The sequence below is a fragment of the Dicentrarchus labrax genome, unplaced genomic scaffold, assembly GCF_905237075.1.
Source record: "Dicentrarchus labrax unplaced genomic scaffold, dlabrax2021, whole genome shotgun sequence".
NCBI lineage: Eukaryota > Metazoa > Chordata > Actinopteri > Moronidae > Dicentrarchus > Dicentrarchus labrax.
Window position 1 is genome coordinate 23490108 of NW_026136705.1, and position 27426 is coordinate 23517533.

At 39.1% G+C, this 27426-nt stretch overlaps 3 protein-coding genes across 11 annotated transcripts in view; all 3 read left to right on the plus strand.

Annotated features, from left to right (window-relative positions):
- The window catches only part of acsl6 (acyl-CoA synthetase long chain family member 6), a 37597-nt gene extending 32084 nt beyond the window's left edge, over window positions 1–5513 (plus strand). For all 4 annotated transcript variants that reach the window (XM_051400623.1, XM_051400621.1, XM_051400622.1 and 1 more), the window contains 6 exons: window positions 1091–1179; window positions 1615–1731; window positions 1901–2044; window positions 2189–2290; window positions 2392–2463; window positions 2987–5513. In XM_051400623.1, the coding sequence (XP_051256583.1) occupies window positions 1091–1179; window positions 1615–1731; window positions 1901–2044; window positions 2189–2290; window positions 2392–2463; window positions 2987–3127 (665 nt within the window). In that variant the 3' untranslated portion in view covers window positions 3128–5513. The remainder of the gene's footprint in view (window positions 1–1090; window positions 1180–1614; window positions 1732–1900; window positions 2045–2188; window positions 2291–2391; window positions 2464–2986) is intronic.
- Window positions 5514–6507: 994 nt separating this feature from the next.
- On the plus strand, window positions 6508–10107 carry LOC127363764 (uncharacterized). Of its 2 annotated transcripts, none has more exons than XM_051400641.1 (8): window positions 6508–6791; window positions 7011–7114; window positions 7364–7733; window positions 7816–7947; window positions 8450–8489; window positions 8607–8635; window positions 8794–8825; window positions 8949–10107. In XM_051400641.1, exons 1-8 carry the CDS (start codon window positions 6701–6703, stop codon window positions 9336–9338), a joined length of 1188 nt encoding a protein of 395 aa, XP_051256601.1. In that variant the 5' UTR covers window positions 6508–6700; the 3' UTR covers window positions 9339–10107. The 2 variants fall into 2 exon arrangements, with proteins under 2 accessions (XP_051256601.1, XP_051256602.1); XM_051400642.1 differs by lacking the exon at window positions 6508–6791 and adding an exon at window positions 6811–6900.
- A 371-nt stretch (window positions 10108–10478) lies between these two features.
- fnip1 (folliculin interacting protein 1) overlaps window positions 10479–27426 on the plus strand; it is a 40698-nt gene continuing 23750 nt past the window's right edge. For 2 of the 5 annotated variants that reach the window (XM_051400606.1, XM_051400608.1), the window contains exons 1-2: window positions 19636–19770; window positions 25497–25626. In XM_051400606.1, coding sequence (XP_051256566.1) covers window positions 19637–19770; window positions 25497–25626 — 264 coding nt within the window. In that variant the 5' untranslated portion in view covers window position 19636. Of the gene's footprint in view, window positions 10666–19635; window positions 19771–24379; window positions 24399–25496; window positions 25627–25650; window positions 25975–27426 lie in introns of those variants that run through there. The other 3 variants (XM_051400607.1, XM_051400610.1, XM_051400611.1) reach the window with 3 other exon arrangements.

Below are 27426 nucleotides of genomic sequence, written 5' to 3' on the forward strand. Positions count from 1 at the left end.
CAAATGATAAAATATCACTTACATTCAACCTTTATAGCACAAAGCAACATGTGAGACAGTGTAGTCTTTATCAGCCAGATTTAAAAAACTCTTTATTTCACCATTACTTCAAATACTGTTTATTTGTTGCTATTTGACTGGAGAAGGAAAAAAAACCTACTATAGTAAAAATCTGGTAATGTAAAAGTAAAAAGCCCCTCATTTAAAATGTACTCATAATAAAGGATACTGATTTACTTTTGAGAAGAGACAACATTATTAGATCTCTTTCATTGTGCTTGTAATTGGCTTAATGAAGGAGATCAAAGTTGTTTTGTAATTACATTTAAATTGTGAAACATTACACTTCTTTTCTTCATAAACACCAAATGTCTCAACAGTGTAGACCTCTTATGGATTAGCTTCAAAACAGATTAGTGTCAAACATTGTGAAATACAGTAATTCAAAGTAAAATTAGTGACACTAAAAAAAAAACCAAGAATGCTAAGAAGCTACTCAGTGACATTAAATAAAGATGGGTGAAAAAAAAAGAGAGAAATGGCACAATATGTATCATATGATTGCATATCATCCAAAACCACAAAATGACCTCTACATGTTATGTTCTTCAGCCTTTTGTGTGGCTTGCAGCAGAGCAGCAATTAAAAACAGTAACACTCGCTGTGTTGACTAACATCAAAATGTAGTCTAGCATCACCCCCTGCTGCTCAGTTCTGATATTCCATTAGGTATTTGTATATATATGAAAAAATATATGACAATTGATCTTTCTTCCTTCTTTTCTTTTTAGATTTCATAGACATGTAAATTATTTTTAATAATTGTTACCCAATGTGTGCAGGTGAAAATTCTACCTCCTCCTCCCATATTCGATTTTATATGAACATCATGTGAATTTGCTTATTGTTGAGCACAATGTATCATTATACACCGCTGTTAGTTATTATCTATAGGAAATCCATTCAACAGTGGTGCATTTTAACAGCGGCAAAGGCCACGGTGTAGGGGCATTCGGATTAATTCCAGCTCATGTACGATGGTTATTTTGTTCAGTTTTTAAATATTTTGCTTGTCCTGACCCATGAATAGGTCACGTTGGAGCCCCACTGCCATGTAACCTCATCAAACTGGTGGATGTTCCTGAGAAGAACTACTTTGCCTCTAAGGGGGAGGGAGAGGTACGCAATATTTAAAGAAACATACATACATATGTATGTGTGTGAGTACCTTTGTGTGATCGTCACAATATCCACACAGAGGAGAGAGAACTGTCAGAGAGCTAACTTTGAATGTCTTAAAATGCCAAGATAAGACACAAGGCCCAAATATGAGATGTGTAAAACAGCAACAACATTTAGAAATAATTTCAAGAACAGAAAAGGTTTGACGTGTAAAATATGAGAAATACAAGTCCTCTAAGCCTTTTCAAGGCAGTTAATGCTACATTATCTAGAGAATATATGTTACATAAGAACATACACCTTTCATAAGAATATAAAAATATTATCTTAATTAAATTATTATCTTTTCAGACCTAATTAGTGTTTGTACAGGAGTATATATATTTCACCTCCAACCTCGACCCTTTTCCACTTTTCTAATCTCCCATTTAGGTTTGTGTGAAGGGACCAAATGTGTTTAAGGGCTACCTCAAAGACCCGGAGAGGACAGCAGAGACGCTGGACACAGACGGCTGGCTTCACACTGGAGACATCGGCAAATGGTTACCTGTATGTGCATACAGCTCAATTCGGACTCTATTATTTAGGCATAATAAAGAAGTATTTTACGTTATACAGCTTTACAGTTTGCTTTAGATATGTAATTCATGTGGACCTCCCAAGATCTTTAATCCCGTTTTTGCTGCTTGTAATTGCTTCAACCTCTTCTCTCCTGTAGAACGGCACTCTGAAGATCATTGACAGGAAGAAACACATCTTCAAGTTGGCGCAGGGCGAGTACATCTCCCCTGAGAAGATCGAGAATATCTACATTAGGAGTCAACCTGTGGCACAGCTTTATATTCATGGAGACAGCCTGCAGGTAAGAACACGCAGCATCTTAATGAACTATAGATCTGTCCACATATTTTAAGACAGGACAAATAAAATATATGGTCATATTTAAGCAGAATCTATGTACAGTCTTTTGACTTTTACCCTTTATGTCTGTGTTTGCTCTTTCCAGTCTTGTTTGGTGGGAATTGTGGTTCCTGACCCTGAAGTCATGCCTGAATGGGCCAAGAAAAAAGGAATATTAGGCACCTTCAAGGATCTCTGTAAAAACACTGTAGGTGGCTCACAGCTTAAACACTTCAAAATGCTGTGAAAAATAGATGCTGAAAATACTGAAGAATTCTACGGAAGATAACTTTCTTCTCTTGTCAACAGGAATTAAAGAAGGCAGTCCTTGAAGATTTGGTGCGTCTGGGCAAGGCCAGTGGTCTCCACTCTTTTGAGCAGGTAGGCAGGCAGTTACTGTATATGTTAAGATTTGGTCTGACTTTTGTTGAAGCAATATTTTTCTTATTATCTTTAGAAAATATGTCAATTAACCTTTCAGTAAGGTCTGTTTGATTGTGTTGTGTGTTGTCTAATGTCTGTGTAATGCATTATTCACAAATTGCTTCAGTTGTGCTACTCAGTAAAAAAAACATAAGTAAAATGTATTAGGTATACCACAGCAGTTGATAAATATACTGTGGTTATCCTGCAAATTGTAAACATCTTCATCATCATGAATATGAAAGAGGGTGTTGGCAGATCTCAAATATTAAACAAGTGAAATAAAAGAGAGTTATTGACATAGCCTCTTGTGCTTAGCAGAAAGGTTTAGCAGAAATATACTGTATATTACAGGCCTTAGGCTAAAACCTGTCTTATCTACAATAATATTTCCTGAAATTACACTATTCTTAAAGTTATAACCAAGGAAACTTGGGAGGGGCCTCCTAAGAATCTTGGTCTTTTCATTTTCCTTTTCAAGGTGAAGAACATCTACATCCACAACGAAATGTTCTCCATTGAAAACGGCCTCCTGACGCCGACACTAAAGGCCAAGAGACCGGAGCTGAAGGAGTTCTTCAAAGGGAAGATTGACCAGCTCTACAGCAGCATCTCCATGTGAAGGCTGGAAGACCTTATTTTCCTTCAAGCATCTTAACACAAGGATCTGCTTTGACCATTGACCTACAATGGGACAAAGATGACACCTTAGGCTTAACATGCTTTGGGAAAGAAAGCCAGACCTGGCCCCTCTATGGAAGATTTAAAATTCTGAAATAAAAACAAAGAAAAGTAATAAAATGAAATACAATACACATTGTTATGTGTATTTCCTTTTTATGTATGACTTTATTGTGTCATAATTACATTAAAGCATATGTATATATCAAAATTAGCTTTTAGTGTAAAACTGAATGAATTAAAATAAATCAAAATTGATAACAAAGTGGAGCATTTCCGTGTTGTCCAGCAGAGACCAGCATTGACCTGCCAGTACTAAATGCATTGACTGAAGACGTTGTTAAAGCCAAAAAAAGCTAATGGCAGCAATTACAGACAGCCTTTCACATTAAACAGTTTCCTGTTGGCTAGCCGGCCAGAAGGACACTACTATTGACTGTACATTTAGTTACATTTGTGAATGACGGAAGGAATGTACTGTGCTGCACAAGGCTTTACAAACAGACAGAGGGATCTTCTTGGCTCTATTCTTGGTCAGTATTGACAATTAGCTCATGTTAGCTTACAGTAAACATTGAGTGGATTAATTGAGGAGGATAAGCTGATGCTAATAGATGTCTGCAAGGTAGTGAACTAAAATTGGTGATAGAGGTTTGCAGTGATTCATTTCACATTGACTTGGAGTCACCTGTCACTGTCACTGTTCTTCTGACAACATGACAAAGTGATACATTTGAGAAAATTACTGTACAAAGAGACCTACTATGTGGAAGCTGCTCTCTACTGGACAACCCTGAAATGCACCTTATTTTATGTGATTCAGTTTGATTTTAATATGACTTATAAAAGTGATGTCATTAAAGATAATTAATTTATTAAAGACAAAAATCTGGATAATTCTCCTTTTAACATGTTTTGCATTTAATTATGACACACAGAATGCATACAGAAAATGGAAATACATATATTATGTATACATGATGTGTATTGTATTTCACACAATTTCTTTTTCACTATTTGATTTGTTTTACTTTAGGCATTTTAAATCTTCCATACATCCTACCTGCTATCCACCCAATCAAACCATCAAATGCTCTGTCCCTAGCACCAGAAACTCATCAGCACTTTTACGTTGAGCAATCCATTCCTACTTCCTGTCAATCTTCTCTCCTCCGTCAGTTTATACCTACCAGCCAAATACAAACTAAAATCCCACAGTTGTACGACAGCAAGTGTGATGTCTTTGTGTATAGTGTAGCTCAAGCAGATGTCTAGATCTGTGATTATACTGACACCTTGTGACAGAAATGAACTTCATCCTCAGTGGAAAACAGTAGATTAACATTTGATTGAACAAGCTGCTGACATTAGGGACCCAATTAATCTCCCCTGATCTGAAGATTAAATTTATGCTCAACCCAGACATCATGCAGTAAGACCAAAAACACATCCTCCTGTGTGAGGTCTAAATTAAGATAATAAGGTTGGGAGACTAGAAGTTCCTGCCTTACAAATCATTGCTGTCCACACAGTTCCATGTGGGGCATTTGAATGTTTGAGGCACAACCAAATCACTGTTCCTGTCACGTATTCACTCATTCATTAAGTCATCTCTACATGGCTATGATCAGCAGTTTAGCATGCATGCTCCTTTATATGAAGGACTGGCCCGATGTAACAATCATCTAGGTGCGCACTCTGCAGTTGGTTCAATCACAACTTTCTTTACGTCCATCATTGCACAAAGAGTTTGTCAGGTAACAGAAAAAAAAGAAATAATGCAAAACCAGGGCTCAGGGCAATGCATGCAGTTTGCCCTGCAATGCTGGGACCATTAACGTTTGACTTGAAAAAGACGAGTATTTCTTTGTGGACTTTAATAGCAGGTTGTATGCAGCTGCCCGCAGCCACTGCTGCTAGTGCAAGGCTTCGTAACGTAGGCAAAGCTGATGAATTACACTCACTGAAGGAAAATAGAACAACCATCAACTGTTAAACAAAAGAAACAAATTTTTTGGAAGGTTTACACATAGAAGTAATGTATAGGCTTTTTAAGTTGATTACTGTCCCAAAGCATAAACAATGTGGATGTACATAAATGAGGACAGCTAGATGTAAGCATATTTATTAAATCAATGGTTTGAATGGATTTTTTTCTCTCTTTTTGCGTGTAGTGAGATGAATTGTACTTATTTATTTATCTATTCTGCTGTAAAATGGAATCAGCACCATATCCTTGTAATGATTGAGTGCAGCAATAGGGATGGGGGAGGGTGGGGAATAGGACACGGGCAATGAAATAAAAGATATTCTGGAATGATTTTAAACTGGTGTCTTTTTTCTTTTTTCATGGTGTATTAAATGCTATTTGAATACAGGTTTTACTTTGAAAGGTTTCCCTGGAAGTACTAGCATCTGTCTTGATACTGGTATGAAATATAAAGTGGGCCGCAGATTGTTTACTTACAGGCAAGCACCAACAGCATTATGTAAAGTCCAACTAAAAAATCCTCCTTAAGTAAAAGTAGTAGAAGTATTATCAGCTAAATATACTTGAAAGTATCAAAAGTAAAAGCACTATTTTTTAAAATATATTTTGGAGGGTTACGTTTTTGTCTTTATTGGATAGGACAGCTGAAGATAGACAGGAACGGGGGAGAGAAAGTAAATGACATGCAGCAATGGCCAAAGGTCAAATTTGGACCCATGGCTGCTGCAGCAAGGACTCAGTCTTGGTACATTGGATGCAAGCTCTGTCGGTTGAGCTATCGTAGCAACCCAGTAAAAGCACTATTAAAAAAACACATTTTTTAAAATTATATTGTTATATATTAAATACTTTTGTGTCAACTTTATATACAGTTAGGTAGTTTAGTCTAAGAATAATCTGACTTTGAGATAATTAATGGGGCAGAAAACAAAAGCATGTTGTGGGGTAAAAGTATAAAGTACCCTAGAATAAAATGGAAATACAAGTAAAGTCCAAGTAACTCAATATCACTTAAATAGGCTACAGTACATGAGTAAATTTACCGGTATTTACTTTCCACCACTGCAGACCAAAAAGCTAAAATATCTTGTTATTACTGCAACTATTTCCAGTTAGATATTATTGTTTGTCATGTGTAATAATGACAATAAGTTTGATTTTTACCTAACTTTTAATAATAAAAATTGACATTTAAACGTTTAGTGTTGTAATTACTGGCTGTAGCCACTAGAGGTAAGTGAGTACTCTTTATATACAGTTTATGTCATGCATGATGTCACCTCCAGACTTTCAAAATAAAATATCGTAATTAGCAGCTGATTGGTAGATTGAGGTTGCAGCTGTGCTCGGTTGCTAAGCAGCGCACAGAGAACGAAGAGGAAAAGTATTTTCACCATCCGGACGGATTATTAACTGTTACTCTCAGTTTTTATGAAGTAATTTAACACATTTAGCTTAATGCGTTAGCAACAACGTTGGGATAGGGTCTGTTTCATACTATTAACTGCCAGTAATTGGACGGAAATGGGTCGGTTTAAGTGTCGACTCAGTCATAACAGTGGACTGCCTAACAAACGAGATACACCTTTGAAAACAGCACTGAGAAGACGGGACAGTAAGAAATAAACACACTTGTAATTAACGTTACATCAGCTTTAGTGTACATTGAAAGTGATGTTCCTTTCTTCAGCCCATGGTATACACCTTAACTTTAGTTCTGATCAGTTAAGTCACTTATTTCACTTGTAAAATCAAGTTAATCAGCATCACTTTGAATGCAGATAAATCCATTTAGCTGCATCCATCCTTTACATTCCTTCTTTAAAACTTTCAGAGTGCAGGAGACTTCTGCCCAACAAGCATTATGAAGCATTTCCAGAGGAATCTGAGGTGGAGGAAATTAATATCATCACTGGCAGCTCAACCAACCCAGTTTTGGTGGGTATACTGATTAGAGAATAGATATATATATATGTATAGATAATGTTGACACACATGAACTGTATTCTCTCTAAGGTAAGGGAGCATTAATGTAGCATTTTATTTCATCTTAGTTTTGATATCACTCTCTTTTTCTTCTATGGGGGCATCTTTCTGAGATGCTAGAATTCAATTTCAAGTTGTTTGCCACGGTGTCTCACACTTTTTCTTCATCTCTCCCTATTTTCCATGCTTGTCCTTTAACAGACTAGCATTAAGCCTGCCCAATGCAATTCTGTGTTATGCTCGGGCAGCCCTGCATTTGCTGAAAACCCCAGAGGAAAAGCTTTTTCGTCTCCTGCACCAGCTAATAAAAAATCGGGTTGCCAAATGTCACTAGCAGGTCACCCAACTATTCAGATCACTCCTGATGCAGAGGTTTTTAAAGGTGGTGAAATGGCAGTTACAGAAGAGCCAAGCTTTGCAACTTCGCAAAGCATCACATCTTCTAGCATGGAGTCAGACACAACTTTCAGCTCTGATGATGATGATGATGATGAGGAAGACTGTTACTCCTCTGCCTCTTCAGCTTCCAGCAGTCTTCCATCCCCGGAAATCTTTAGAAAAGATGACTATGGTGTGTGCGCCTTTTTGGATATCCACAACCAGAATATAACGTTATTAAGGCTATTTAATTCTGTAATCTCTTCTCTTCATAGTGGAAACACTGACATTCCCCGTTAAGGAGGAGCTGCTGGGTCCCTATCTTCACATAAAAAACTCCACCCTGCTGGATGTGAGCCACGCTGAGAGCATCCACATGCATCACCTCCCCAACCTTTCTAATATCGGTAATAGTGTGAGAAAATTCCACACACATTTCCCCTGTTGTTTAAGGAAACTAGGCGTTGGAAGAAATTAGTACAGGCAATTTTGTTGGACATAAATTAAGTTAAAATAATTTTGAGGTAACCTTAAACTCCTTAATTAAAAAAAAGAAATCAGGTATACTATAGGTATATAAGTATAATAATTTGAGCATATTTGGCATTGCTTTTTGATTACAACTTAAAACATATAAGCAGTTGATTTCTGAAAAATACAAATAATATATTTTTAGAATAGAAAAGCGTACACTGTTATTTACAATGTATTTTCAGTGAGTTTCCCCACAAGTGTTTAAATCCCATTTTAAAACACTCATGTCATATTTATGAAAAATGTACATTTTGCGGGGACAAACTGTCCAGCTCTGTCAAGAAAAAAAGTGCGATATACTTTGGTTTCCAAATGATGGGGTGTATCTTAAAACAGTCTGCAATTGTCTGATATCAACTAAACCTCTGTCTGCAGATGCCTCTGCTATTCCTGCTGAAAACAACTGTGAAATCAAGTGAGTTTGTCAGTTGAATTTCTTTTGGAAAAGTCACTTAACATGCACCAGGGACCCTCACAGGGAATCAAACATGCTCACCAGAACTGGTTCAATCACTGTCTTTTCTCTTTGAAGCCCACACAGGGGACCAGAAGCTGAGACAGGTAAAGACTCAAACTGAATAATCTCATAATGAAACAAATAATATTAATATATAATTTGAATGTGAGTCAGCCATTACCATGCGCTTTTTAATGCAGTTCTTTACAGTAAATGTTATTTCTAATCAGTAAGTTTGCCTTTTTCAACCCTCAATCTGTAGACAAAGCCTTCAAGTTGAAAACGCCACCAGAAGTAAGAAAGTCAACTTGCTATCTATTACATGTAATTTAATATATCATGTGGACAATTTTATTTTTGTTTAAATCAAGTAAGAGGTATTTTGGTCATGGTCATATTTTATTTGTGCTCCCCAAGCTCGCCAACAGAAGGCCCATTTTGTATAAGAAGAAGGTATGGTTCAAAAGCCCCATGATTGCAGATATCTTTGAAGTGAAACACACCCCAGCCACCAGATTAACAATTCACAATGCCAGTGAGGCAGTCCAAGCGTCTGAGCAGGGGAGACCTGAGGCAGACACATCCAGAGCAGGTGAGATCAATTCCAAAGAAGAGGCATTACGACTGACGGTGAGGCTGAAAAGGCCTGTAAAAAGCAGCCCAGGAAAAGCCAAGTTCTTTGACTTTAGTGACAACAGTGACAGGGATGCATTCTTTCAGGGGATGAGAGAAAGGTGTGATAAACTCATAGGTGCTCCTCCATTTCCTCTTGCATCTGCTAAGTGCACAGAACCTTCTGTCCTGTGACATCTAAGGCCAAAATATTGTATGCAAAGATTTGAGCTTTCTCCCATAATCTAGTTTGAAGAGGTTTGTGTATGAAATATCCTGTATAGGAGTTTTCTGTGTGTACTTCAAAACAAGATGTCAAGACTTGTAAAATATGTTTGAGTCTTGTCTAAATGTCTAAAATGTAAAATTGCAAGTGTGTTATGTTATTTAAGTGTAATAATATTTCTAATGGATGCCACTCCCTGCAATGAAAGTAGGTGCCTGCGGACTATAAATGCAACTTACATTGCTTCTTAAGCTGGCCCTTATTTTTATAACACAGCCCGCTGCATGAATGTGATGCATGTGCTTTTTTGCCACATAATTGGTTCTTTGAATACATTTTTTATGAACATGCACTTTTCAATGTACTATTTTCACTCATATTTAAGCACCCAAACCATCTCCTGATTTTCTTTATTTTGGATAAATGTTATGAAACAAGTATCTGTTGCAAAATGACCACTAGATGTCAGACCTGTATTTTATTAAATGGCCATCTTTTCTCTTCTCCTGACAAAGATTATTTTCCAGTTTTATATGTGAACTATATATGTTTGTCTTTCTTCATGTGTGTTTTATTAACTGTTTTTTGTTTTGTTTTGTTTTTTTACACGTGTCAGTACCTTTAAGAGTGTAATCTAAATGTTTAATGTAAAGTTAAAATGTCAATTTATTGTAGTTTTTTTTGTTGTATTCTGTGAATCTCTTCATCTTTTCTGCAAATGTTTCTGAGTCAGAAAAAATATCCCAAATAAATGAATATACAATAAATACATAAATGAATCATTCTTGTTCGATACAACTCTTTGATTGTTTGTTTAGCACATTTCTGTCTTTTGCATCAAACTCTTTTCTCATGTGGGTCTTTCAAGGAGCTCCGACCCGTGTCTCGCAAACACTTCAGCACTCGCACTTGTATGATTTCTGTGAATAAATTACATGCTGTCACGGTTCCGGACAAAACATCAACACGGCGAATCCACAAACCACGTGGTACCGGGCCAAAAATACCAACCAATCAGGGATTTTGTAGTAGCAGCAGCGCTCGGTCAGCCAATCAGAAAAATGTAGTGAGTTACCAAGCAGCTCCCGTGACTAATGCCTGTCATATGACTGTGACACCCATGGAGACAGTTACAAGGAACAAGATTTGCTCTTGGATTTGAAAAGAAAAGAGACCTTCTGTACCGACTTTATTTTGGTACAAAATGCCTCCGACTCTCTTCCAGAAACTTTTCAACAAGAGAAATGCATTTTCGTCGCCGCCCCCGAGATGTAGCAAAGAGGACCCAGCTTTCAGGTAGCTATTATATATGTGTGTGTGTGTGTGTGTGTGTGGGGGTTTGTGTGTAACGTTTTACGTGTGCAGGCTAACGTTATTTATTATGACTTTTTTTTTATTATGCCGTCTGGAAGGGTGACAAGAGTTGGTTTTTTTTTTGGTCGTGAACTCGCAGACACTTTACAGATTCACGCTGTAGAGTTTCGGTAATATTTGAAATGGATGTAACAAAGTGCGGGGAGACGTGTGCCTGTTGGTGAGGTTAGCTCACATGCTAACGCTAGCTAGCAGACGACAGCGCGGCTGCTGCACACGCTGTCTCTTGTTGGGACCAATGGTCGGGAACTCGGCTTTTGCCTCGTTAGCCAGCACTTTTCTTTTTCTTTTGCTCGTTTACGCAAGTATTTCAGCTCCTGCGCTGATGATAATAAAGTGATATTAAGTTGATGATAAACGCTTTTCTCTCCCTTCCCGAAGTGTGGTATAAACAGCTAATCGGCATCTTCGCTTAGAAGTTGCAGAAGAAGATGTCCTGCTTTCTTCTTTGTCTCCCTCGTGTCGTCCTCTGCGTTTCTGTGGTAACGGCAGTTAAGGCTGCGTGGTGGCAAGGCAACAACAAGGCAATACAGTCACACTGGGGTTTTTTTTTGTCTGTTATCTTGAGCTATATACCCCCAATAACATGCATGTAAGCGCAGCTGGCTTCTCTCACTCCTCCTGCAGCGGTACTGGACGCTTCGCCAGTGCCGTCAGACAGCAGAGGAGGACACTGTGTGCTCTGTGTGGGAGCACATGTGATCACTTCAGTCGGTCACTGATGATAGACAGATCCACGGCAAGCCGGGCTTCAGCCTCCGTGCACAGGCTTTAGTAGGGGGGGTGCACACTGTTAAACGTTTGCGGTGATCGCTTGTGTTTTTTTTAAAGTGGCCGACACGGATGTTTTTCGTTTTTTATGGAGATATCATCATATGTCAAGTTTACACCAGTGATCCCTAGCACTAACGAAATATAGCATGCCTTGATTTAGTATTGAACACGACACTGTTGTCAACTACACAAATACCATGACACATATATCTAGTTTACACCAGTGATGCAGATGCAAGATAGTATGCTCTGAGGGTATGCGTAAGACTGAACTGGTTGCAGGTGTCTCCACTAAAGCAGACAAAATAATAAAATAACTTTCAAGTGCAGAAAAAATATAACAATTTAAAACGTCTTTCCTCTTTTATTTTTTATCCGTAAAGCTCTCATGTCAGGCCCATTTGAACATAATGCATCGGGTATGCTTTTGATGTCACTTATGATTGCAGTGACATGTTGTAAAGCAGCCATTGCCGGATACTGACAAGCTTACATCAATATTGTGTATCTATAGCTGCTGTAGCTGCTGGTTTCAAAATGGAGTAAATGTAATGAAAGAAGATTATGTGAGGAGTTGTCTAAAATATTTTTATTTTATTTTGTCCATGTAGATAAAGTATAACATTTAATGTCCCTATAAGCAATATAAGTGTGCGTTATTGAGATATTATATGGCTAAATTCAACCTGGCTGACTAATGTATCATTGAGGTGGCTTGTAGGATACTCTATACTCCCAGAGTTGATTTGCAGTTTCCCTGTGTATGTTCTTACACACATTCTGGGTCAGGGTCAGGTCCACCACCAAGGGGAAAGTGCTCTTTTTAGTCTTAAATACACTTGCATTGGAAAATGTTGCTCTGGGCCCGTCACGCATGGTGGATATATTTACCAATGGAACAGAAAGCTCACCTCCTTGTGGTGCTACTTGCACTTTAGCACATATCTCTGCCAACGCACGTTCCATGGCCATAAAGGTGCCCTATGCCCAGTGATATAAATGGTGTGTGTGTGTGTTTGTGTGTGTGTGTGGTTGGGTGGCTGGCTTCAATCCTAGAGCAAACAGGCAGACAGCAGGCGTTCCTGTTAACTCGGTGGTCAGCTGTGTGCTTCATACCTCTGACATGAGCTCCCCATTCATTAGGCATGCATTGCTCAGGTGGAGAGGGCAGAACTGTGAGAAGACGAAGGCAAGGAGAAGGAGTGATGGATGGAGAGGACATTTGGGTGGTAGTAGGAATAAGCTAGAATACATAGTTTAAGATGTAAGGGATTCTGGGTGAGAGAAAATTGGTGGATGAGAGGGTCTTTTGCAGAAGGCAAGAAGAGAGCATCTGAAAGATGGTGTAAAAGTTGAGGATGGGATTGGATGAGTGGATCGGTTAGAAGAAATGGAGGCCCTGGTTGATGACAGATAAGAGTTTGGTTAGTCAAGAATTGAGCAGGCAAACTTAGAGGACAGACAGAGTAGAGTATATGGTATGACTGGAGACCATTGACAGAGGTGATTACATTCACAATATTCTGATCTTCAGCTAAGAATAAATGTTTTAATTAAAAACTGCAGCTGACCTACCTGCCTTGTGTTTGTTTGCACTCAGGACAGCTTACGTAATTGAGCAGATATTATAAATCGAACTGGCTTGCTACATGGTTGCAATCCATTTCAAGTAAGACTTTGAAGACACTCATTTGAACAAGTTGGGTTGACCAGAATAATGCGGTCCCTGATGGAAATAATAGAAAAGAACCTGCCCACTGGAATCAGAGCTCCCTTATTAACTAAATGTCACCTGTCATAGTATATCAGGCTAGATTTAACTTAGTAGAGTTAGACCAGTATATCAGAAGGGCTAGTATTTATAAGCTGACTTAATAATAGTAATAGTAATAGATCAGAGATGGTGTGTGTCATGTCATCATAAAAAGCACTAACTTTTTATAGAATATTACTTTTGTTGAGTGCATTTTGTATTTGTATTGCTTTTAGTGTATTTTGATATTCCAAATCCAAAATTTATCGATCATTGCTACAAAGTAGTATACTGAAATACGTTTTTGTTGTATATCAGTATATCAGCATTGACATCAGCCCAAAGGGTTGGCTAATGTTTGGGCATTTGTCCTACTCAACTGTCTTGCAGGTGATGAATAAAAGTTGCTACCCTGCTTAATGCATCACCCAAAGTTCTGTCACAACACCGCACTGTGCCCTCCAGAATACCACAAAGGGCAGCAGGTTGGCAAACCATGGGAGGAAAGCCTAAAAAGCCTCTCCTGTTTCCCTGGCTGCAGCACTTGACAAGGGACAGCATACTGTACATTACACTGAGAGCTCCTGGCTCATCCTGTAGCTGGTCAGAGGCCTGATCGTCAGCCAATAGCTTTGTCGTCCCCACCCACGACCAGACTGCTTGTCCTGGCTGCCCCCTGCCACTGCCGGCTGCTGGGGGAACTTCCTTCTTGACCTGGGCCATACAACTCAATATGGCTGTGTTCGTGCTGAGATACGGAGGGAGTGTGTGTAAGCCAGAGAGGATATGATGGGTGTGGGCAGCCTTTGTTTTTGCACACCGTTTTTTTTAATAAGACCTCAAAACCCAAATCAGACATGTTTAACAGGGGGAAAGAGGTTTCATACAAGTGAGCTAATATTGATACTATATATTTCACCCTTGATGTTGTTAGGAAGAACCTTTGACATGGCTGTTGTATTGACCAGAAGACAATATAGCATTTTATCAGCTAGCTCATAGCTGATTTATTTTGTAGGCGCACTCTGCAATTTTAAGTTGGTCCTAAATGGGAATGGATAAAGCTCTAACACCTTGTGCAGCAAACTTAAAATAAAATGTAGACATAGTAAATCATATTTGATTTGAGTATGCTGCACACCTTCGGCTGGAACATATCTCAGAGTCCTCCTCCCTCTGTGAAAATGCATGATGTTGCATATTGCAGAACAAAACTATACGCCACATCAGATTTATGGTGATACTTTTTTCTTGGTAGTTTACAGGAGAAGTAGTGTCTCAGGTTCCTGATTGGCGTGGTGTCCTTCCTCCACTGCGCACTTTCATAACTCAGTGTGTCATGTGAGTCTTTCATCAATCTCAGGCTGTCATGTTTGTGGGACGATCACATGGCTGCATTCTCAGTCACTGGCATAAAGCTACAAGTTGCATAAGTAGAGTGTGTGCCTGCTCGTCTCGCATTTTTTGCTACTTGTGCATATTTAAAGCTAAATTTTAGCATAATGGATTGATGTACTATAGCTTTGCATTGCAAGGTTGCTTTCTTCTGCATGTGTGTGAATGCTGCAGGCCTGCCAGGGTTCTGTAAAGACAGCGGCTGTCATCAGGTTCCTATCAGGGCTATTTTAAGTGGCCACACTCAGGATTCTCAGAACTGCAGGGTCATGGTAAAGATATAGTTTTACGTAAAAGCTTCACACACCACACACGAGCAGGAGCATTCTGGTGAGTGTTAGTATGTCGGCTTAATATCTAGTTAGGCCTGTATGTCCTCTTACTTTGTGAGGACATAAGTTCAAGTGCTGCCCATGTTAGATACACTGCAGGATATCACACTCCTCTGAAGTTATAAGTTGATTGTTGTTGATTGGTTGCCAGTCAGGCCTTTCGAGATTATAGTACACTGACCACACCAACACATGGGAAATTGTAAAAATGGAGAACTTGCCAAGGAAATCTACTGTTAAATCTGTATTTATTGTCTCGTCAACTGTCTTTATACAGTTTTTGCTAATTCCCAGAATCAATCAATCAAGTGTTTGTTGGTGATCAGTTTCCAGTTTCACAGCTGATGCTGATACATGATACAAGGTCAGCAGGACCTCACAAGCACTGCAAAGATACACACCTAAACATACTGCGGACTATGTTACTCTACAAGTGATGTCTAGAGTTGGGTCTGCTGTATACTCAGCATTCAGTCCCATCTTTTGCCCCAATATTTATTTATTTATTTATTTATTTATTTATTTATTTATGTATGGTAAGGAAAATGGTAAGGTACTCTGTAATACTACTTCCTATGTAATGTGATATAAGTAATCTTTAAGAATTTAAAATTCTCACTTGCTATTTTGTTTAATAAATCGCAAAACTCTTATCAGCACAGGGCAGACATGGTGATGTGGCATTGAGCGTCCACAGATAACAAGCAGTGTCATTAGTTAGTCTGCTGGGATCCCGAAAGTCAAACCAAAAAGTCACATCTCCTAATTAGCCTACTTTCAGCCTCTAGATGAGAAAGGGGGACAAAGAGAAATGACAAGGAGGAAGGGGGAGGGGGAGGTGGGTCGACAGAGAGGCAGGAAGTGCTGACTGACGGTGTAATCAATTTTGGATTTAAGGTTGAGCAATTAATCATGTGACACTTTCTGTCCCTTTTTTGATTAGTAAATAGAATAATACATACTGTTTACTGCAGTTTACTGCACGTTATGGGGGCAAATCAGCTTCTCACCCTGAAAGCAACATTAACCATACACCTTGATTTCTACATAGCTGTCACCACTCCTATTCAGCTTGATCAGGCATTCATGTGATTCTTTGTGAGACAGTCATACACTAATTTGTCTCATCACTACCTTTCTGTCATGGGTTGCTGATTCACAAGAAGTTGTGACACAGGAGTGAGCCATAGTGTACACATCATCAATACTCACACAGTGTAAAGACAAACACATAATATGCAAGTATAGCTTGTTTAAGGACCTGTAAAGGACAGTATGCCGCTATGGATAAAGAGACTTTTCACAAAAATATACCAAAAAAGATTACTGATTTTATTTACTTTGTGTAGTGTTTATGTACATCTTGGTAAATGACAGTTTGAACTCCTTTTGACTTTGCGTATGTACAACTTAATTCCAGCTGATATCAGCCTCTGGCTATATGAGTCCCCTCTGTCAACCAGTTAATGTTTGTGTTGTCGCTGTGAGTTCAGTAGCCTCTGGGCGTTGCAGCATCTTTGCCCACTCAGGATCATGTGATTGCTGGAATGCAGAAGTCTTAAATGCTACATAACCAGCAGAGAAACCAGCAGGTATGCAGGTAGTCAGGTGCTTTGAGGCCATATGGGCCAGCTCCTTGAGGGAGTTGTGGTTTACTAGAACTTAGTCAGAACAAAACAATGGCTAGTTCAAGAAAGTGCAGCACTTGTATCGGTGTGAGCAAGAGGTGTATACTATTGTGTTTCAAACTGTAGAAATTGGGACTTGGCCTCTCCAGCAGCAAGAGAGTGTTCCCTTTGTTAGGGGTTCATTTTCAGCCCATATTGAATTACACTGGTACAATCGTCTATGCGTTTCTGAGAACGTAGCGTGCAGAAGGTGCCCCTATAAGGCTACAGATGTATAAAAGATTAGATGTCATTACTGTTCTTCTGTGTCACTCCAATGATAGATATCTAGGAGTAGTAGTGCATTTCCGTCATGGGAAAGTAGCATGACAGAACGAGCCGCAGCTTGCAATAACAATGCTGGGACTCATACATGTGCATTAAGCCTGTGATACATCAGGCAGTTTGTCAAGGTACAGGGACTGATGTGAGACACGTAACTAAATACAAAGTTACTGTGCAATCAGTTTTAAGATTGTTGCGATATCAGTTTGGCAGTATTGTTGTGCAGTGTTCTCTCAGGGCAGGTCACCTCAGCAGTCATCACCAGACTGCCCTTATGGAAAACTAGCCTTGGCATGGTTTGTTAGATATCACACATGCATGTTTTGTGTGTCTTTTCCTGAGCTGTGTAATATGTTGCCTCCTTTTGTGCTGTGCTTTTGTTCCACATCCACTGGATTAACATTTAACATTTTTCTTTTCTGTACAGTTTTCCTATCTCTTCTTATCTTTCTTATCTTTATTTATCTATATATTTTTTAAAAGTACTTTATTCTTGTGTGATTTTTGTGTGACTTGTATATTTTAAGCACCATTGCACCAAGACAAATTCCTTGTGTGTAAAAACCTACCTGGCAATAAATCTCATTCTTATTCTGATTCAGAAGAAGAGCTATGGTATAAAATCCAGCAAACATTGACAACAATGGGGCCAGCAGTGAAACTCTATCTACCTTAAGCTGGTACAAGCTGGTATGATGATTGTTTTTTTACTGTGGTAAAAATTACTGAGTAATTAACTGGTGTACAGTCAAAATTGGGAATGCAAGGCAAATCACCTTGTTGACTGACATCAGCTTATTGGCAAATAGGATGACAGTGTCACATCAATTTTACGCTGGCTAAATGTTGTGTTGGTTTATTCCAACTTGGATATTGGAGAAATCATCACCAAATTTTAAAGCACTGGCTCAAATTGCATGCAAATACCTGTGTTTCATGCACCAGCTCAGACAGGGATTGGCTGTTGAGCTCTGTGTTTCACCTCTTGGGTGAGGAGAGAAATAGACTGACTTGCACCGAGGCGGAGATGCTCATCTTTGTCAATTTCTTTGTTTCGCTGGCACAAAAATAACACAAAATTGTCCGAATTGTTATTTTATTTGCCCGATATTGACCCAGAATTTCATGCATCCCCGGCCAAAATCTATATTATGACAGCAATGCACATCGGCTGTTGTCTGCAGCAGAAATGTCACAAAAATGTCTTTTACAAATACCGTGGTGTGGCTGGAGGACAAGCTGCTGGACCTAACAGAAACCTCTGACACACAGCCGGAAGAACGTCACACAGCTTGGACTGAGGGGATATTTATGTAACTGTCTCCCTGTCTCTGACAAACACTAACACACACACACATGCACAGCTGTTCCAGTGGCAGTGGAGAGAGAGCGAGGGCTCTTTGAGGTCAGTAAGTAGGCTGATATCAGACTTACTGCAGTCAAGGAAACTTGATTGCTTTGTTGTGAGCTTTATCAGTATACACCTCAGCCAGGAGCAGCTATGGATACCTTTTGCGTCACTGTTGCAGACTTTGTATCACTGTCGGATTCAATTATTTTTTATTTAAGGAATCATAAGTTATCAACATATGTGGCTGAAATTTAAATTCCCAGTACATCACGGTCGATGCCTAACTTAATGGGTGTACTCTTTATATTCCCAAAACCCTACATTTTCTGTTACACTATTGTACAAAATCATTCTGATGCAAACAAATGTTAAGTTGCTGTTGGTAATAGAAGTTATCAAAGTCCATACACTTTCTAGAGAAGAGCATCAACTAAAATCTTTAAATATAAGATAAAACTTATTGATAGAATTAGTTGTTGAAATATTTTAATCTTTTATATCTTTTCTTTGAACAGCTTCGGTCCCAGTGATTTATATTGAGATCATTAATTAAGCCTGAGCAGATTTTAAGTTGCATAATTTGTGTGTTCAGATATCAAGGAGAAACAAATTTCTGATGAATGTCTCTTTACCCTAGATTATAGGGTACTGGAGAAAAGAATGTGTCAGCTTTATATTGTTAGTACCACTGCTTAATATCTGAAAAAGAGTGGAAATGCCACATTTCTATTTTGAAATGATTCATGTGCCCTCTTTTTTTAAAATAAATGTTCAATTTATAGGTAGAATAATTTGTTTCTTGGCTCTATTTATTTGACACAGTGTAAAACTTTAGACCTTACCCACAATCACCAGAGTTCAGGAACCCATTGAGATTTTGTGGTAAATTTGGGATAGCGAAAGTTTCAATACTCCCTGCCACTTACTTTCCTTCTTTGCTACTTACTTTAATGAGCGTTCAGAAAACTAACCACCATCCATTTATTGTAAAAGAAGAACCAAAGTGGAATCAACATTCTGGGAAGCTTTCACTTATACATAATTTCTGTAAGCTGTCTGTTTCCCTGCTCTTTCTTGAAAAACAAGAAAGAGCAGGACAAGTTGTAAGTTTCCGCATGTGTGTTTTTTTTAAATTCAATAAAGAAAGAAGGATGGAAAGAGAGGTAACACAAAGGACGGAGGAACAAAAAGAGTGGGATTAAGAAACGACACACAAACAAATCCCCACTGTCACTCTCTTATCACAGTGCTTTCTGGCAGTCAGCAGTCCGGGCTCACTGCTGTGCCTCTGTACTGTCCAGCACACACAGTGCTCCTGCGATCACCTGACAGTCTCATGTTGTTGTGTGAATTTAGTTCACCGCTATTCTTAGACCCTGCTTTGGCTGTGAGAGCAGAGGAGAAAGAGAGTGGAATAGAAAGAGAGGGAAAGGGCTGGGGAAAGACTGGCAGACTCGCAATGATGCCCAGGTAGGAGTCGGTAATGTTTAACCAGGCTTAAGTGCATCCGAGTGGGCATGGTAGTGTTGGTCAGAAGAGGTTTGAGAACAATCTTTGTGTTGTTGTTTTAAGTTCTGTCTAATGTGTTGGCAACTTTTTTCAGCTGGACAGCACTTGCAGTTTGACATAGAAGGGCTGTGGTTTTAAGTGTCAGTCATTGTGGTGATGAAAAAGATTGATTCTATAATTTTAGGTCAGTAGTATGTAATGAGGAATAATGGCTTTGCGATAAAACATGCCTTTTGTCTTTTTTCTTGTTCGGATAAGAAACAACTGTGTGGCATAAGTGTGTTTGGGTGGAGTTGTAGTTCAAAGAGTTTCTGTTTTACATATCTGTGATCTCACATTTGATAACTTTTGTTGAGAATGTGAATCATTTCCAAACAGTTAAGACTCTGCTTCTGTCTTCTTGGCACTTTGAACTGTAGCCTGAATAAAACTGTTGCTGGGGATTTTCTTTTAAGATCAACGGGTAGTTCAAGGAACTAAATACATGTGGGTGTATGTATGAATATGTTTGAGTCATTTTTGGTTCAGACAATGGAGGTCAAAGCAGTACAAGTATGTAACAGTCATGAAGTCATGTGCTGCTTTTATGAATGACTCTCCTCTCTCTTCTGTCAGCGCTGTGACAGTCACAAGCTCACTGATGGGATACTTCCTCCTTTGCTCTCGCCTTGTCTTGCTTTCAAATGCCTTTCTGTTTATTGCAGATGTTTTTGCATTTCTGTTTTCTATTACCTCCTTCATGATTATCTCAGCTAAATTCAGGTTTTCTCTCCATCGACATTCAATGTTAGCTGCACTTTCTCACTCTTATTTTCATATGTTGTTTTCAGCTTTTGTTCTTTGTCTGTTTTTTCCCTCTTGCTTGTTGTGAAACCCATTTTTATTTTTGCTCTTTGTTACTTTCAGAAAGATTTTTTACTCTAAGTTTGTTGTTTCTTATAAAAGAGCTCAGTCTTTTTATGCTGTTTTTCTTCCTTGCATCTCACTCGGTTTTCTCTCTGTTATGTTTGAAACAAAGGGACCAGTGAACTTGGTGTCAGATTATGCAGATCTCTTCTGGGCTGATCTGAAAACGGCACATCTTATTGCAATTGTTGCACACATATTTGGCCTGAAAGTGAATGGGGTCACGTAACTTTAGAGCAACTTGATATTTTTTTCAAGTGATAGTTGCAAAAAGGGCCTTTTAGACATTATTACTCCAAGATTTGTTTTTCTCAATGGGAGAACATAGTGTCAACCCAAAACATACAACAATGCACACAAGCTGAACAGATAAAACCAACAGAATAGTCAAATTTATAAATAAGCCGCTCCTGAAATGCAGTAGTCCAATTGCAAAGAGGCATGTGACAGACTAAAACAACTGCCTGATGTCTAATCTTACACACAAACCTATGAGCTGAACATCGACCCAGCCCCATACAATGCAATTTGAGCTCATTATTTAGGCCAGGCAGGCATTGCGTCACCTTTTTAACAGGTTGGGTCTTTCCTTGGACAGGAGCCAGGAGGGGTCAACTGAAGATGTTTTTGCTTTTTGTAAAGTGATTAAACATTCACTTCCATTAACCGTTGGGCCAAACAAAAGAGCAGAAGAGCAACAATAGAACAGCCAATCACCAGCTGAGTAGTACATTAATCCCTTTTAAATCCATGCAAACCCTGGTTAGATGATATATCCTGAGTGATTAGATCAATCACTAACATGTCACTGTATTAGTCTGAAAGGAGTACAAGATCACGGTCAGCAAGTCGGTCGTTGAATTATGGATTACTATTACTTAAAATCACAAGCATGCATGGCAAGAGACCATTGGAAGTTTCTCACAGTGGTGACTCTTTGTTATTCCCTGAGTATAGTGTCATAAAACCTTCAAACAAGCTGTGGTTAAAATACCAATAACCCTTTGAATTATGCACAAAGAACCTGCATTGGAGGACTCCACCAGTGTCAACAAGTGGTGCATTTTTTGCTTAGTTTGTGAGAACTTGTTACATGCCTAAGAGGTCAGTAATATTTGGGCTAGGTCCATGAGGGCCTATTGGAGCCTCTTGAACAGATGGAGCTGGTGTTACTAGCTACAGGAAGACACAACTTGAATATTACTCTGAATGTGTGTTTGAGAGAGACCGGGTTGTCTGTCTGTTGAATCTACCAAAGACAATTGAGGTGGTGTTACCCTGCAGTTTCAGCATCTGTTCTTCTGTTAGGTTTTTGTTTTTAATGCCAAAAGCAACGTTTCAATAGTTTTCTTTTCCTGCATGTGCTTCATGTTTTCATAAATAGCAGTGGTGGGCCTTTTTATTGTGAAGACACCTCAGGAAGTGCCAATGAGGTTAGCTAATGTTATCAAAAATTGACTCAGTACATTTAATCTAAAAATAAATGTTTACATTTCCCTGTACTTTTTGTCTGATAGTTGTCTTAAAAAAAATAGCTGTTATATCCTGAATAGGCCATTGACTGGCGTTACATTTTATGAATAGACTTTTAGCAAATGGAGAACATAAAACAGGAGCTACAGTATATATTTTAGCAGTTCACACAAACACATACACAACCGTGCCACAGCAGGCATGCCCACAGAGCCTAATTTAAATTCAGATGGTGGTTTTGCTCCATATTGGTAGGCAGCGCTTCTGGCATGTAAAAACAAAGTGAGCTACAGGATTGAATGCTCAAGATGTTTACATGCAGAAATGGTGAGGCGGCTCACTGTACAATGTTGCCGCAAAAGAGTTACTCTTGTGCGATTGCCTCTTCAGGCCCCATATGACAAATGGCTTTGGTTTGACAACTTAACACTGCAGAAGGCTGCAACACATGGCTCCTTCCCTCTTGCTCCCTGCAACACTGAATAGTTTCGCCTCCAAGAATGCTGGTCATATTTTGACGACCTTTGTTTGGTAAATAGTAGCTCACATGCATGAGAATGTACACATTGACTTTTTCTCTCTCTCACACACAGGACCATACACCCAACACAAAGGTATTCCCTGCCCTGTCGAGGCTTACTGACCAATAATTTAAATGCTGTTTTTGAATATAGGCTTGTGTGGGCTATGTGTTGGCAAGTGAAATGGACTTAACTGTTCCTTTTCTACCCCTCCCCGCCAACCCTTACTATAAACACTTGTGTCTGGGGACTCTCCCTGCTCCACAATAAAAGGCTATAATTAGGTCTAGCTCTGTGTCCATCTGCCTGACCCATCCATCCGTCAGAACAGACAGAAATCCTCGACTGTGTATCTGTTGGTCCAATCCCCTGTCATTTTTATAGCCCCTACTAAATCAACCAGGGGACTGAGTTTCCCCAAAAGTGGGGGGGGGGGGGAGACTGCCAGAGCCCGGTGAAGGCCTGTTAGTAAATATGCAACATCATCCTTTACTATATTACCTGAGATGACCAGCATTAATAAGATGAGCTGAATGAAATCATGGGTTGCTTGGCAACAGCCATGGAGCAGTAGCTGCCAGTGAAAACAGCTTAGCTGTTACTTAACTGTTGGGCAGTGTTTCCTGCCAGAAGAAATGTACCACCGCTGAAGTCTATAACAGTTAAAAATGTAATCCCCTGAATCCCCAATATGGCTATAAATCTAATCCATTATTATTCAATAACTGGTTTTAAGCTATAGTAACTCGAACAGCCCCCAGCTTATCTGATTGTTGATTAATGGAGTCTTGATTGGCATTTTTTGGCATTAAATAAGCATCAAAGTTAATGTTTTGCTATTATTTATTTAAGTTTAAAACTTAAACTGGTTCCGGTGATTGGTTCAGAGAAATATGTGACATCACATTTTTCAAACTGAGCTCTGCCTCTTTAAAACTAATCACAAGAGTAAGGATGAAAACACATAAATGTTCAAAAATGAGTGCAGTCATCTGAGAAGAGACTATGATACAATTTGACATATTTGAATTTGGCTAGTAGTTTAATTTTTGAAGATTCATATAGTTGAGACCAGCCACAGTAGAGACAAAGTATGATGATGATGATGATGATGATGATGATATAGGCACTCTACAGTCTACAGTAATGTTTGGAATAAGGCTCATTGTCTTGAGCAAAGTGTTAATGGTGACTCAACTCATGTGTTGAAGCTGCAGACTGGTTATACTGAGTGACTGTCACATGTGTAACTTTATGAATGTAAAGCAGGGAGAAGCTGAAAACAATAAACAGTATGTGAGCACAGACACAAATATTCCGTGGTTTAGAAAAGAAAAAAGGGCTGTATTTCTTGCCTATCTTGGATGAAATCAGCTGAGTGAGTGTCTGCACTGGCTGCTTGTTATGTGGGTGGGTACACTGTAAATCTGTAGTGGTGGGTGGGTAGCAGGTCCTCTTGGCATATCTTTGTTGCTCCCTACTGGTTGAGGTATGAGATCGATGAACGGTAGCTATGGCATGGAGTCTGCTAGCTCTCCCATGCCCACTGGGAGGCATGATGGCCTGAACAGATTTTTAAAGCTTGCTCGAACATCTTTTCTAACTTTTCCTTCCTGCTCGGAGCGTAGCCAGTTTGCTGGTCATGTGGATATCTGGCAGAAACCTTGGATAGTCGTAACTCCACTATGGGTAAAATATGCAACACAACAAAGTCAGTTATTAACAATAAATGATCAGCTTTAAAGGGGAGCTCCATCGATTTTTACATGTCAAAGTCTGTTTACAGGTTTTGGGGACTACTACTGCATACGTGAAAAAAGTTGCATAAAGCCTTGTGTTTCTCCAGAATAAGCTGTCTCAAATCTGATAATTTGCCTTAAGTGATGTCACTTGTGTCAGCATTGGTTATGTCTAAAGATTAGAAGTCTAAAAATGGAGGCAAAAAAAATCTGTGGAGTTAGAAGAAGCGAAATTACAAGACCTCTAGAGCCCTCTTCTCATCTCTGCTTGAGGCTAGTGGCTTGACGCTACATCAGCTGCTACTAGCATAACACACCCAAATATTTAACCGAACTATCTGTGATCGAGGTTCATTGTGGAAAATGTAGGTACCAGGGTTTTGAGAAGGAAGAGGAATGGATGAAATAAAAAAAGATGTCTTTGTAACATTATCAGGCTTACAGTAAACAGTAGTACAGAGTGTAATGCTAAGTTGTGCAGTACTCTTTTAATGAAATCAAGTAGTGCAGTCTTTCATTTACATAGTTCTTTATTCTGATGTTCGAAGTATTGTCTTTTGGATATAGAGACCCTCCTTGACAAAGGAACCTTTTAATGACGGGTTCTCTGTTAATAATGTCTGAAAAAGTCAAAAAAATGTTTTTATTGTTTTGTTAAAACAAAGTTATTCATTGTGTTAGTGGTCAGTTATCAGATTCATAATTTAAAAGCTTTCTATCTCCACTGCTTCATTCTGTACTGCACCGCACCAGATTGTTTTGGAAGTGTTTTGTTGCTGGAGCATGATCTCATTGTCTCTCTCTGTGCATATTCCCTGGAAGACACTCTGAAAAATGCTTGAAAGATGTTATGAATATGTGAGATCTTTCTTCACTTTTCTTATTCATTCTGTTTCATCTGAGTGATCTTTGCCACTTTATCAGCTTATTTGTACTCAGTGCATTATTTTCACCAGCCCCCTACCTATCTCCCATCTGCCATTTTCTCATCACTTTGTCTTCACTTCCTTTGGTTCCCTCTCTCATCTCTATTCTTTCTTCCATCTAGCTGGCCAATCCCCCAGCTGGAGCCCAGTCAGATCAGGCTGATAGTCTACCAGGACTGTGAGAGGCGCGGCAGAAATGTCCTCTTCGACTCCAATGCCAAAAAGAGGGGCACGGAGGAAACCCCTATCACTGTGAGTCACATGTTTGTTGTGCAACTTTCACATTCCTGGACATTTACTTCCCTTTCCCATTTCTTATCCTCCCTATTAATTATACTTTGTCTTCATTAGCTTTGTCCAGTCACAGATACTAATGTTTTCTTTTTTTGTTCAGTTCAATCCGAGGTAGCATTTAAAAGGTTTTAAAATCTTGAGATTAGAGAGACGGACACAAGCAGTCACAGAGGTGTGACATGCAAAAGAAGTCAGGTAACAGTTTAATGACATTCAGAGGACACAAGCTGGACCTTTTCCTGCTTATCCTGCAGGACGCCTCACTGCCCCACCGTGAAAGTCGTCTGACCTGAAGGATCAAGCGTGGTAGGAAGAGAATGTGTCCTGTTGGACAATGTGAAAGTCCTGTTTGTGGGTGTGTTCTTTGTTTATGATACAGATTTTAATTTGATTTGGTTTAATGACTTATTTCATTTTTTATTTTGTATTATTATAAAAAGGGCAGTTGTAAATGATGGTATTTATTTTGTCCCATTTGAGAAGTTCTTAATATTAAAATGTTTCTATTGGTTTAAAGGATTCTAAATTTTATTCAACTAGGTCAGTGATTATTTGTGTTATTTTCTCTGCATTTTCTAAGCTGAAGGCAAATATCACCTGTAAAATCTTACTATATGTCAAACAGGTAGTCTATGTACGTGTGTTAGTGAGTGTATGAGACTCTGTTGGTTAATTGTGAACACACCCATGTCAGCCTGAGACATGGTGATAAAAAATGTTTTACTACAGCTTACCAGTCTTTCAGGGTGTGTACAACAACACGTTTAAACGTATCAATTAAGTCTTTTTTTACTACCAGCTTTGGGTGTATGGCCTCTCCTGTACTTCACCTGATTTTTTCCAACAAACAGTGACGCACAGGCCCACTCCTTTTGCCCTTTTTTAATTATGAATAACATGCATGATATTTTCGCTGCTGTGCGTTTCTGTCTGACCCTGACTGGTTTGTTCTGGTGCTCTTATCTCCAATAATAATAGCCTCAGCTGACAGCCCATGTGTAAGCAGCATTCTTTCATCCTCACATGACAGCCGTGTCACTTGCTGTCTGTTGTTTTCTCTGTCTGTCTTCGTCTGTCTCTGCTCTGGTCTCACCCTCTCCGAATCTAGAATCTAGAATCTAGATCTGTCTCTACCTCAACCTCTTTGTTTTTGTTCCCTTTTCGCCTTGCCATACTCTACCTCTCTTCCTAGTGTTAAGCTTCTCACTCTACACCTCCCCATCCCTCCTCTGTCTTTTTCTCTCTCTGTGAACTCGGTCTCACTTGCCTGTTTGCTGCCTCTTTTTCTAATGACCAGGTTTTCTCTGTCTGCTCTCTGTATTGTATCGCGTTCTCTCATCTGTCCGTCCACCTGCCTCATTATCATGTCCATAACTTGCCATCACACAGAAACACACAGATACACAGTCCTGACTGTCTTGTGACACCCTGACATTAAAAATGTGATTGTTTAATGTTTGCGCAACTTTCTCAGCTCATTCATGTGGCTTTACTCAAGCCCTACATTTGGATTGGACCAGTGTCAGATATATAACCACAATAAGTAGGGTTATGCAGTGTAGGTGACAGTGACATTTGTTTGAAGTGAGCGCAGGATAATGCATAGAGAAATGCAGTAAGAGGAGTCTGTGCAGTGTGTGAGTTCTGCCTGGGCCGATGTCAATATTTTTGGTGCATTCTGCATTGTTAGGGCTTCGCCAGCCACTGTGTGACTTCTATCACATGATGTCTGTTTTTTCTTTTCATTTTTTTTAATGT

Coding starts and splice junctions, on each gene's coding strand:
- LOC127363764 (XM_051400641.1), top strand. CDS start 6,701: ATGGGTCGGTTTAAGTGTCGACTCAGTCATAACAGTGGACTGCCTAAC. Junction 7,115..7,363: donor GCTCAACCAACCCAGTTTTG/GTGGGTATACTG, acceptor GTCCTTTAACAG/ACTAGCATTAAGCCTGCCCA. Junction 7,948..8,449: donor CCCCAACCTTTCTAATATCG/GTAATAGTGTGA, acceptor CTCTGTCTGCAG/ATGCCTCTGCTATTCCTGCT.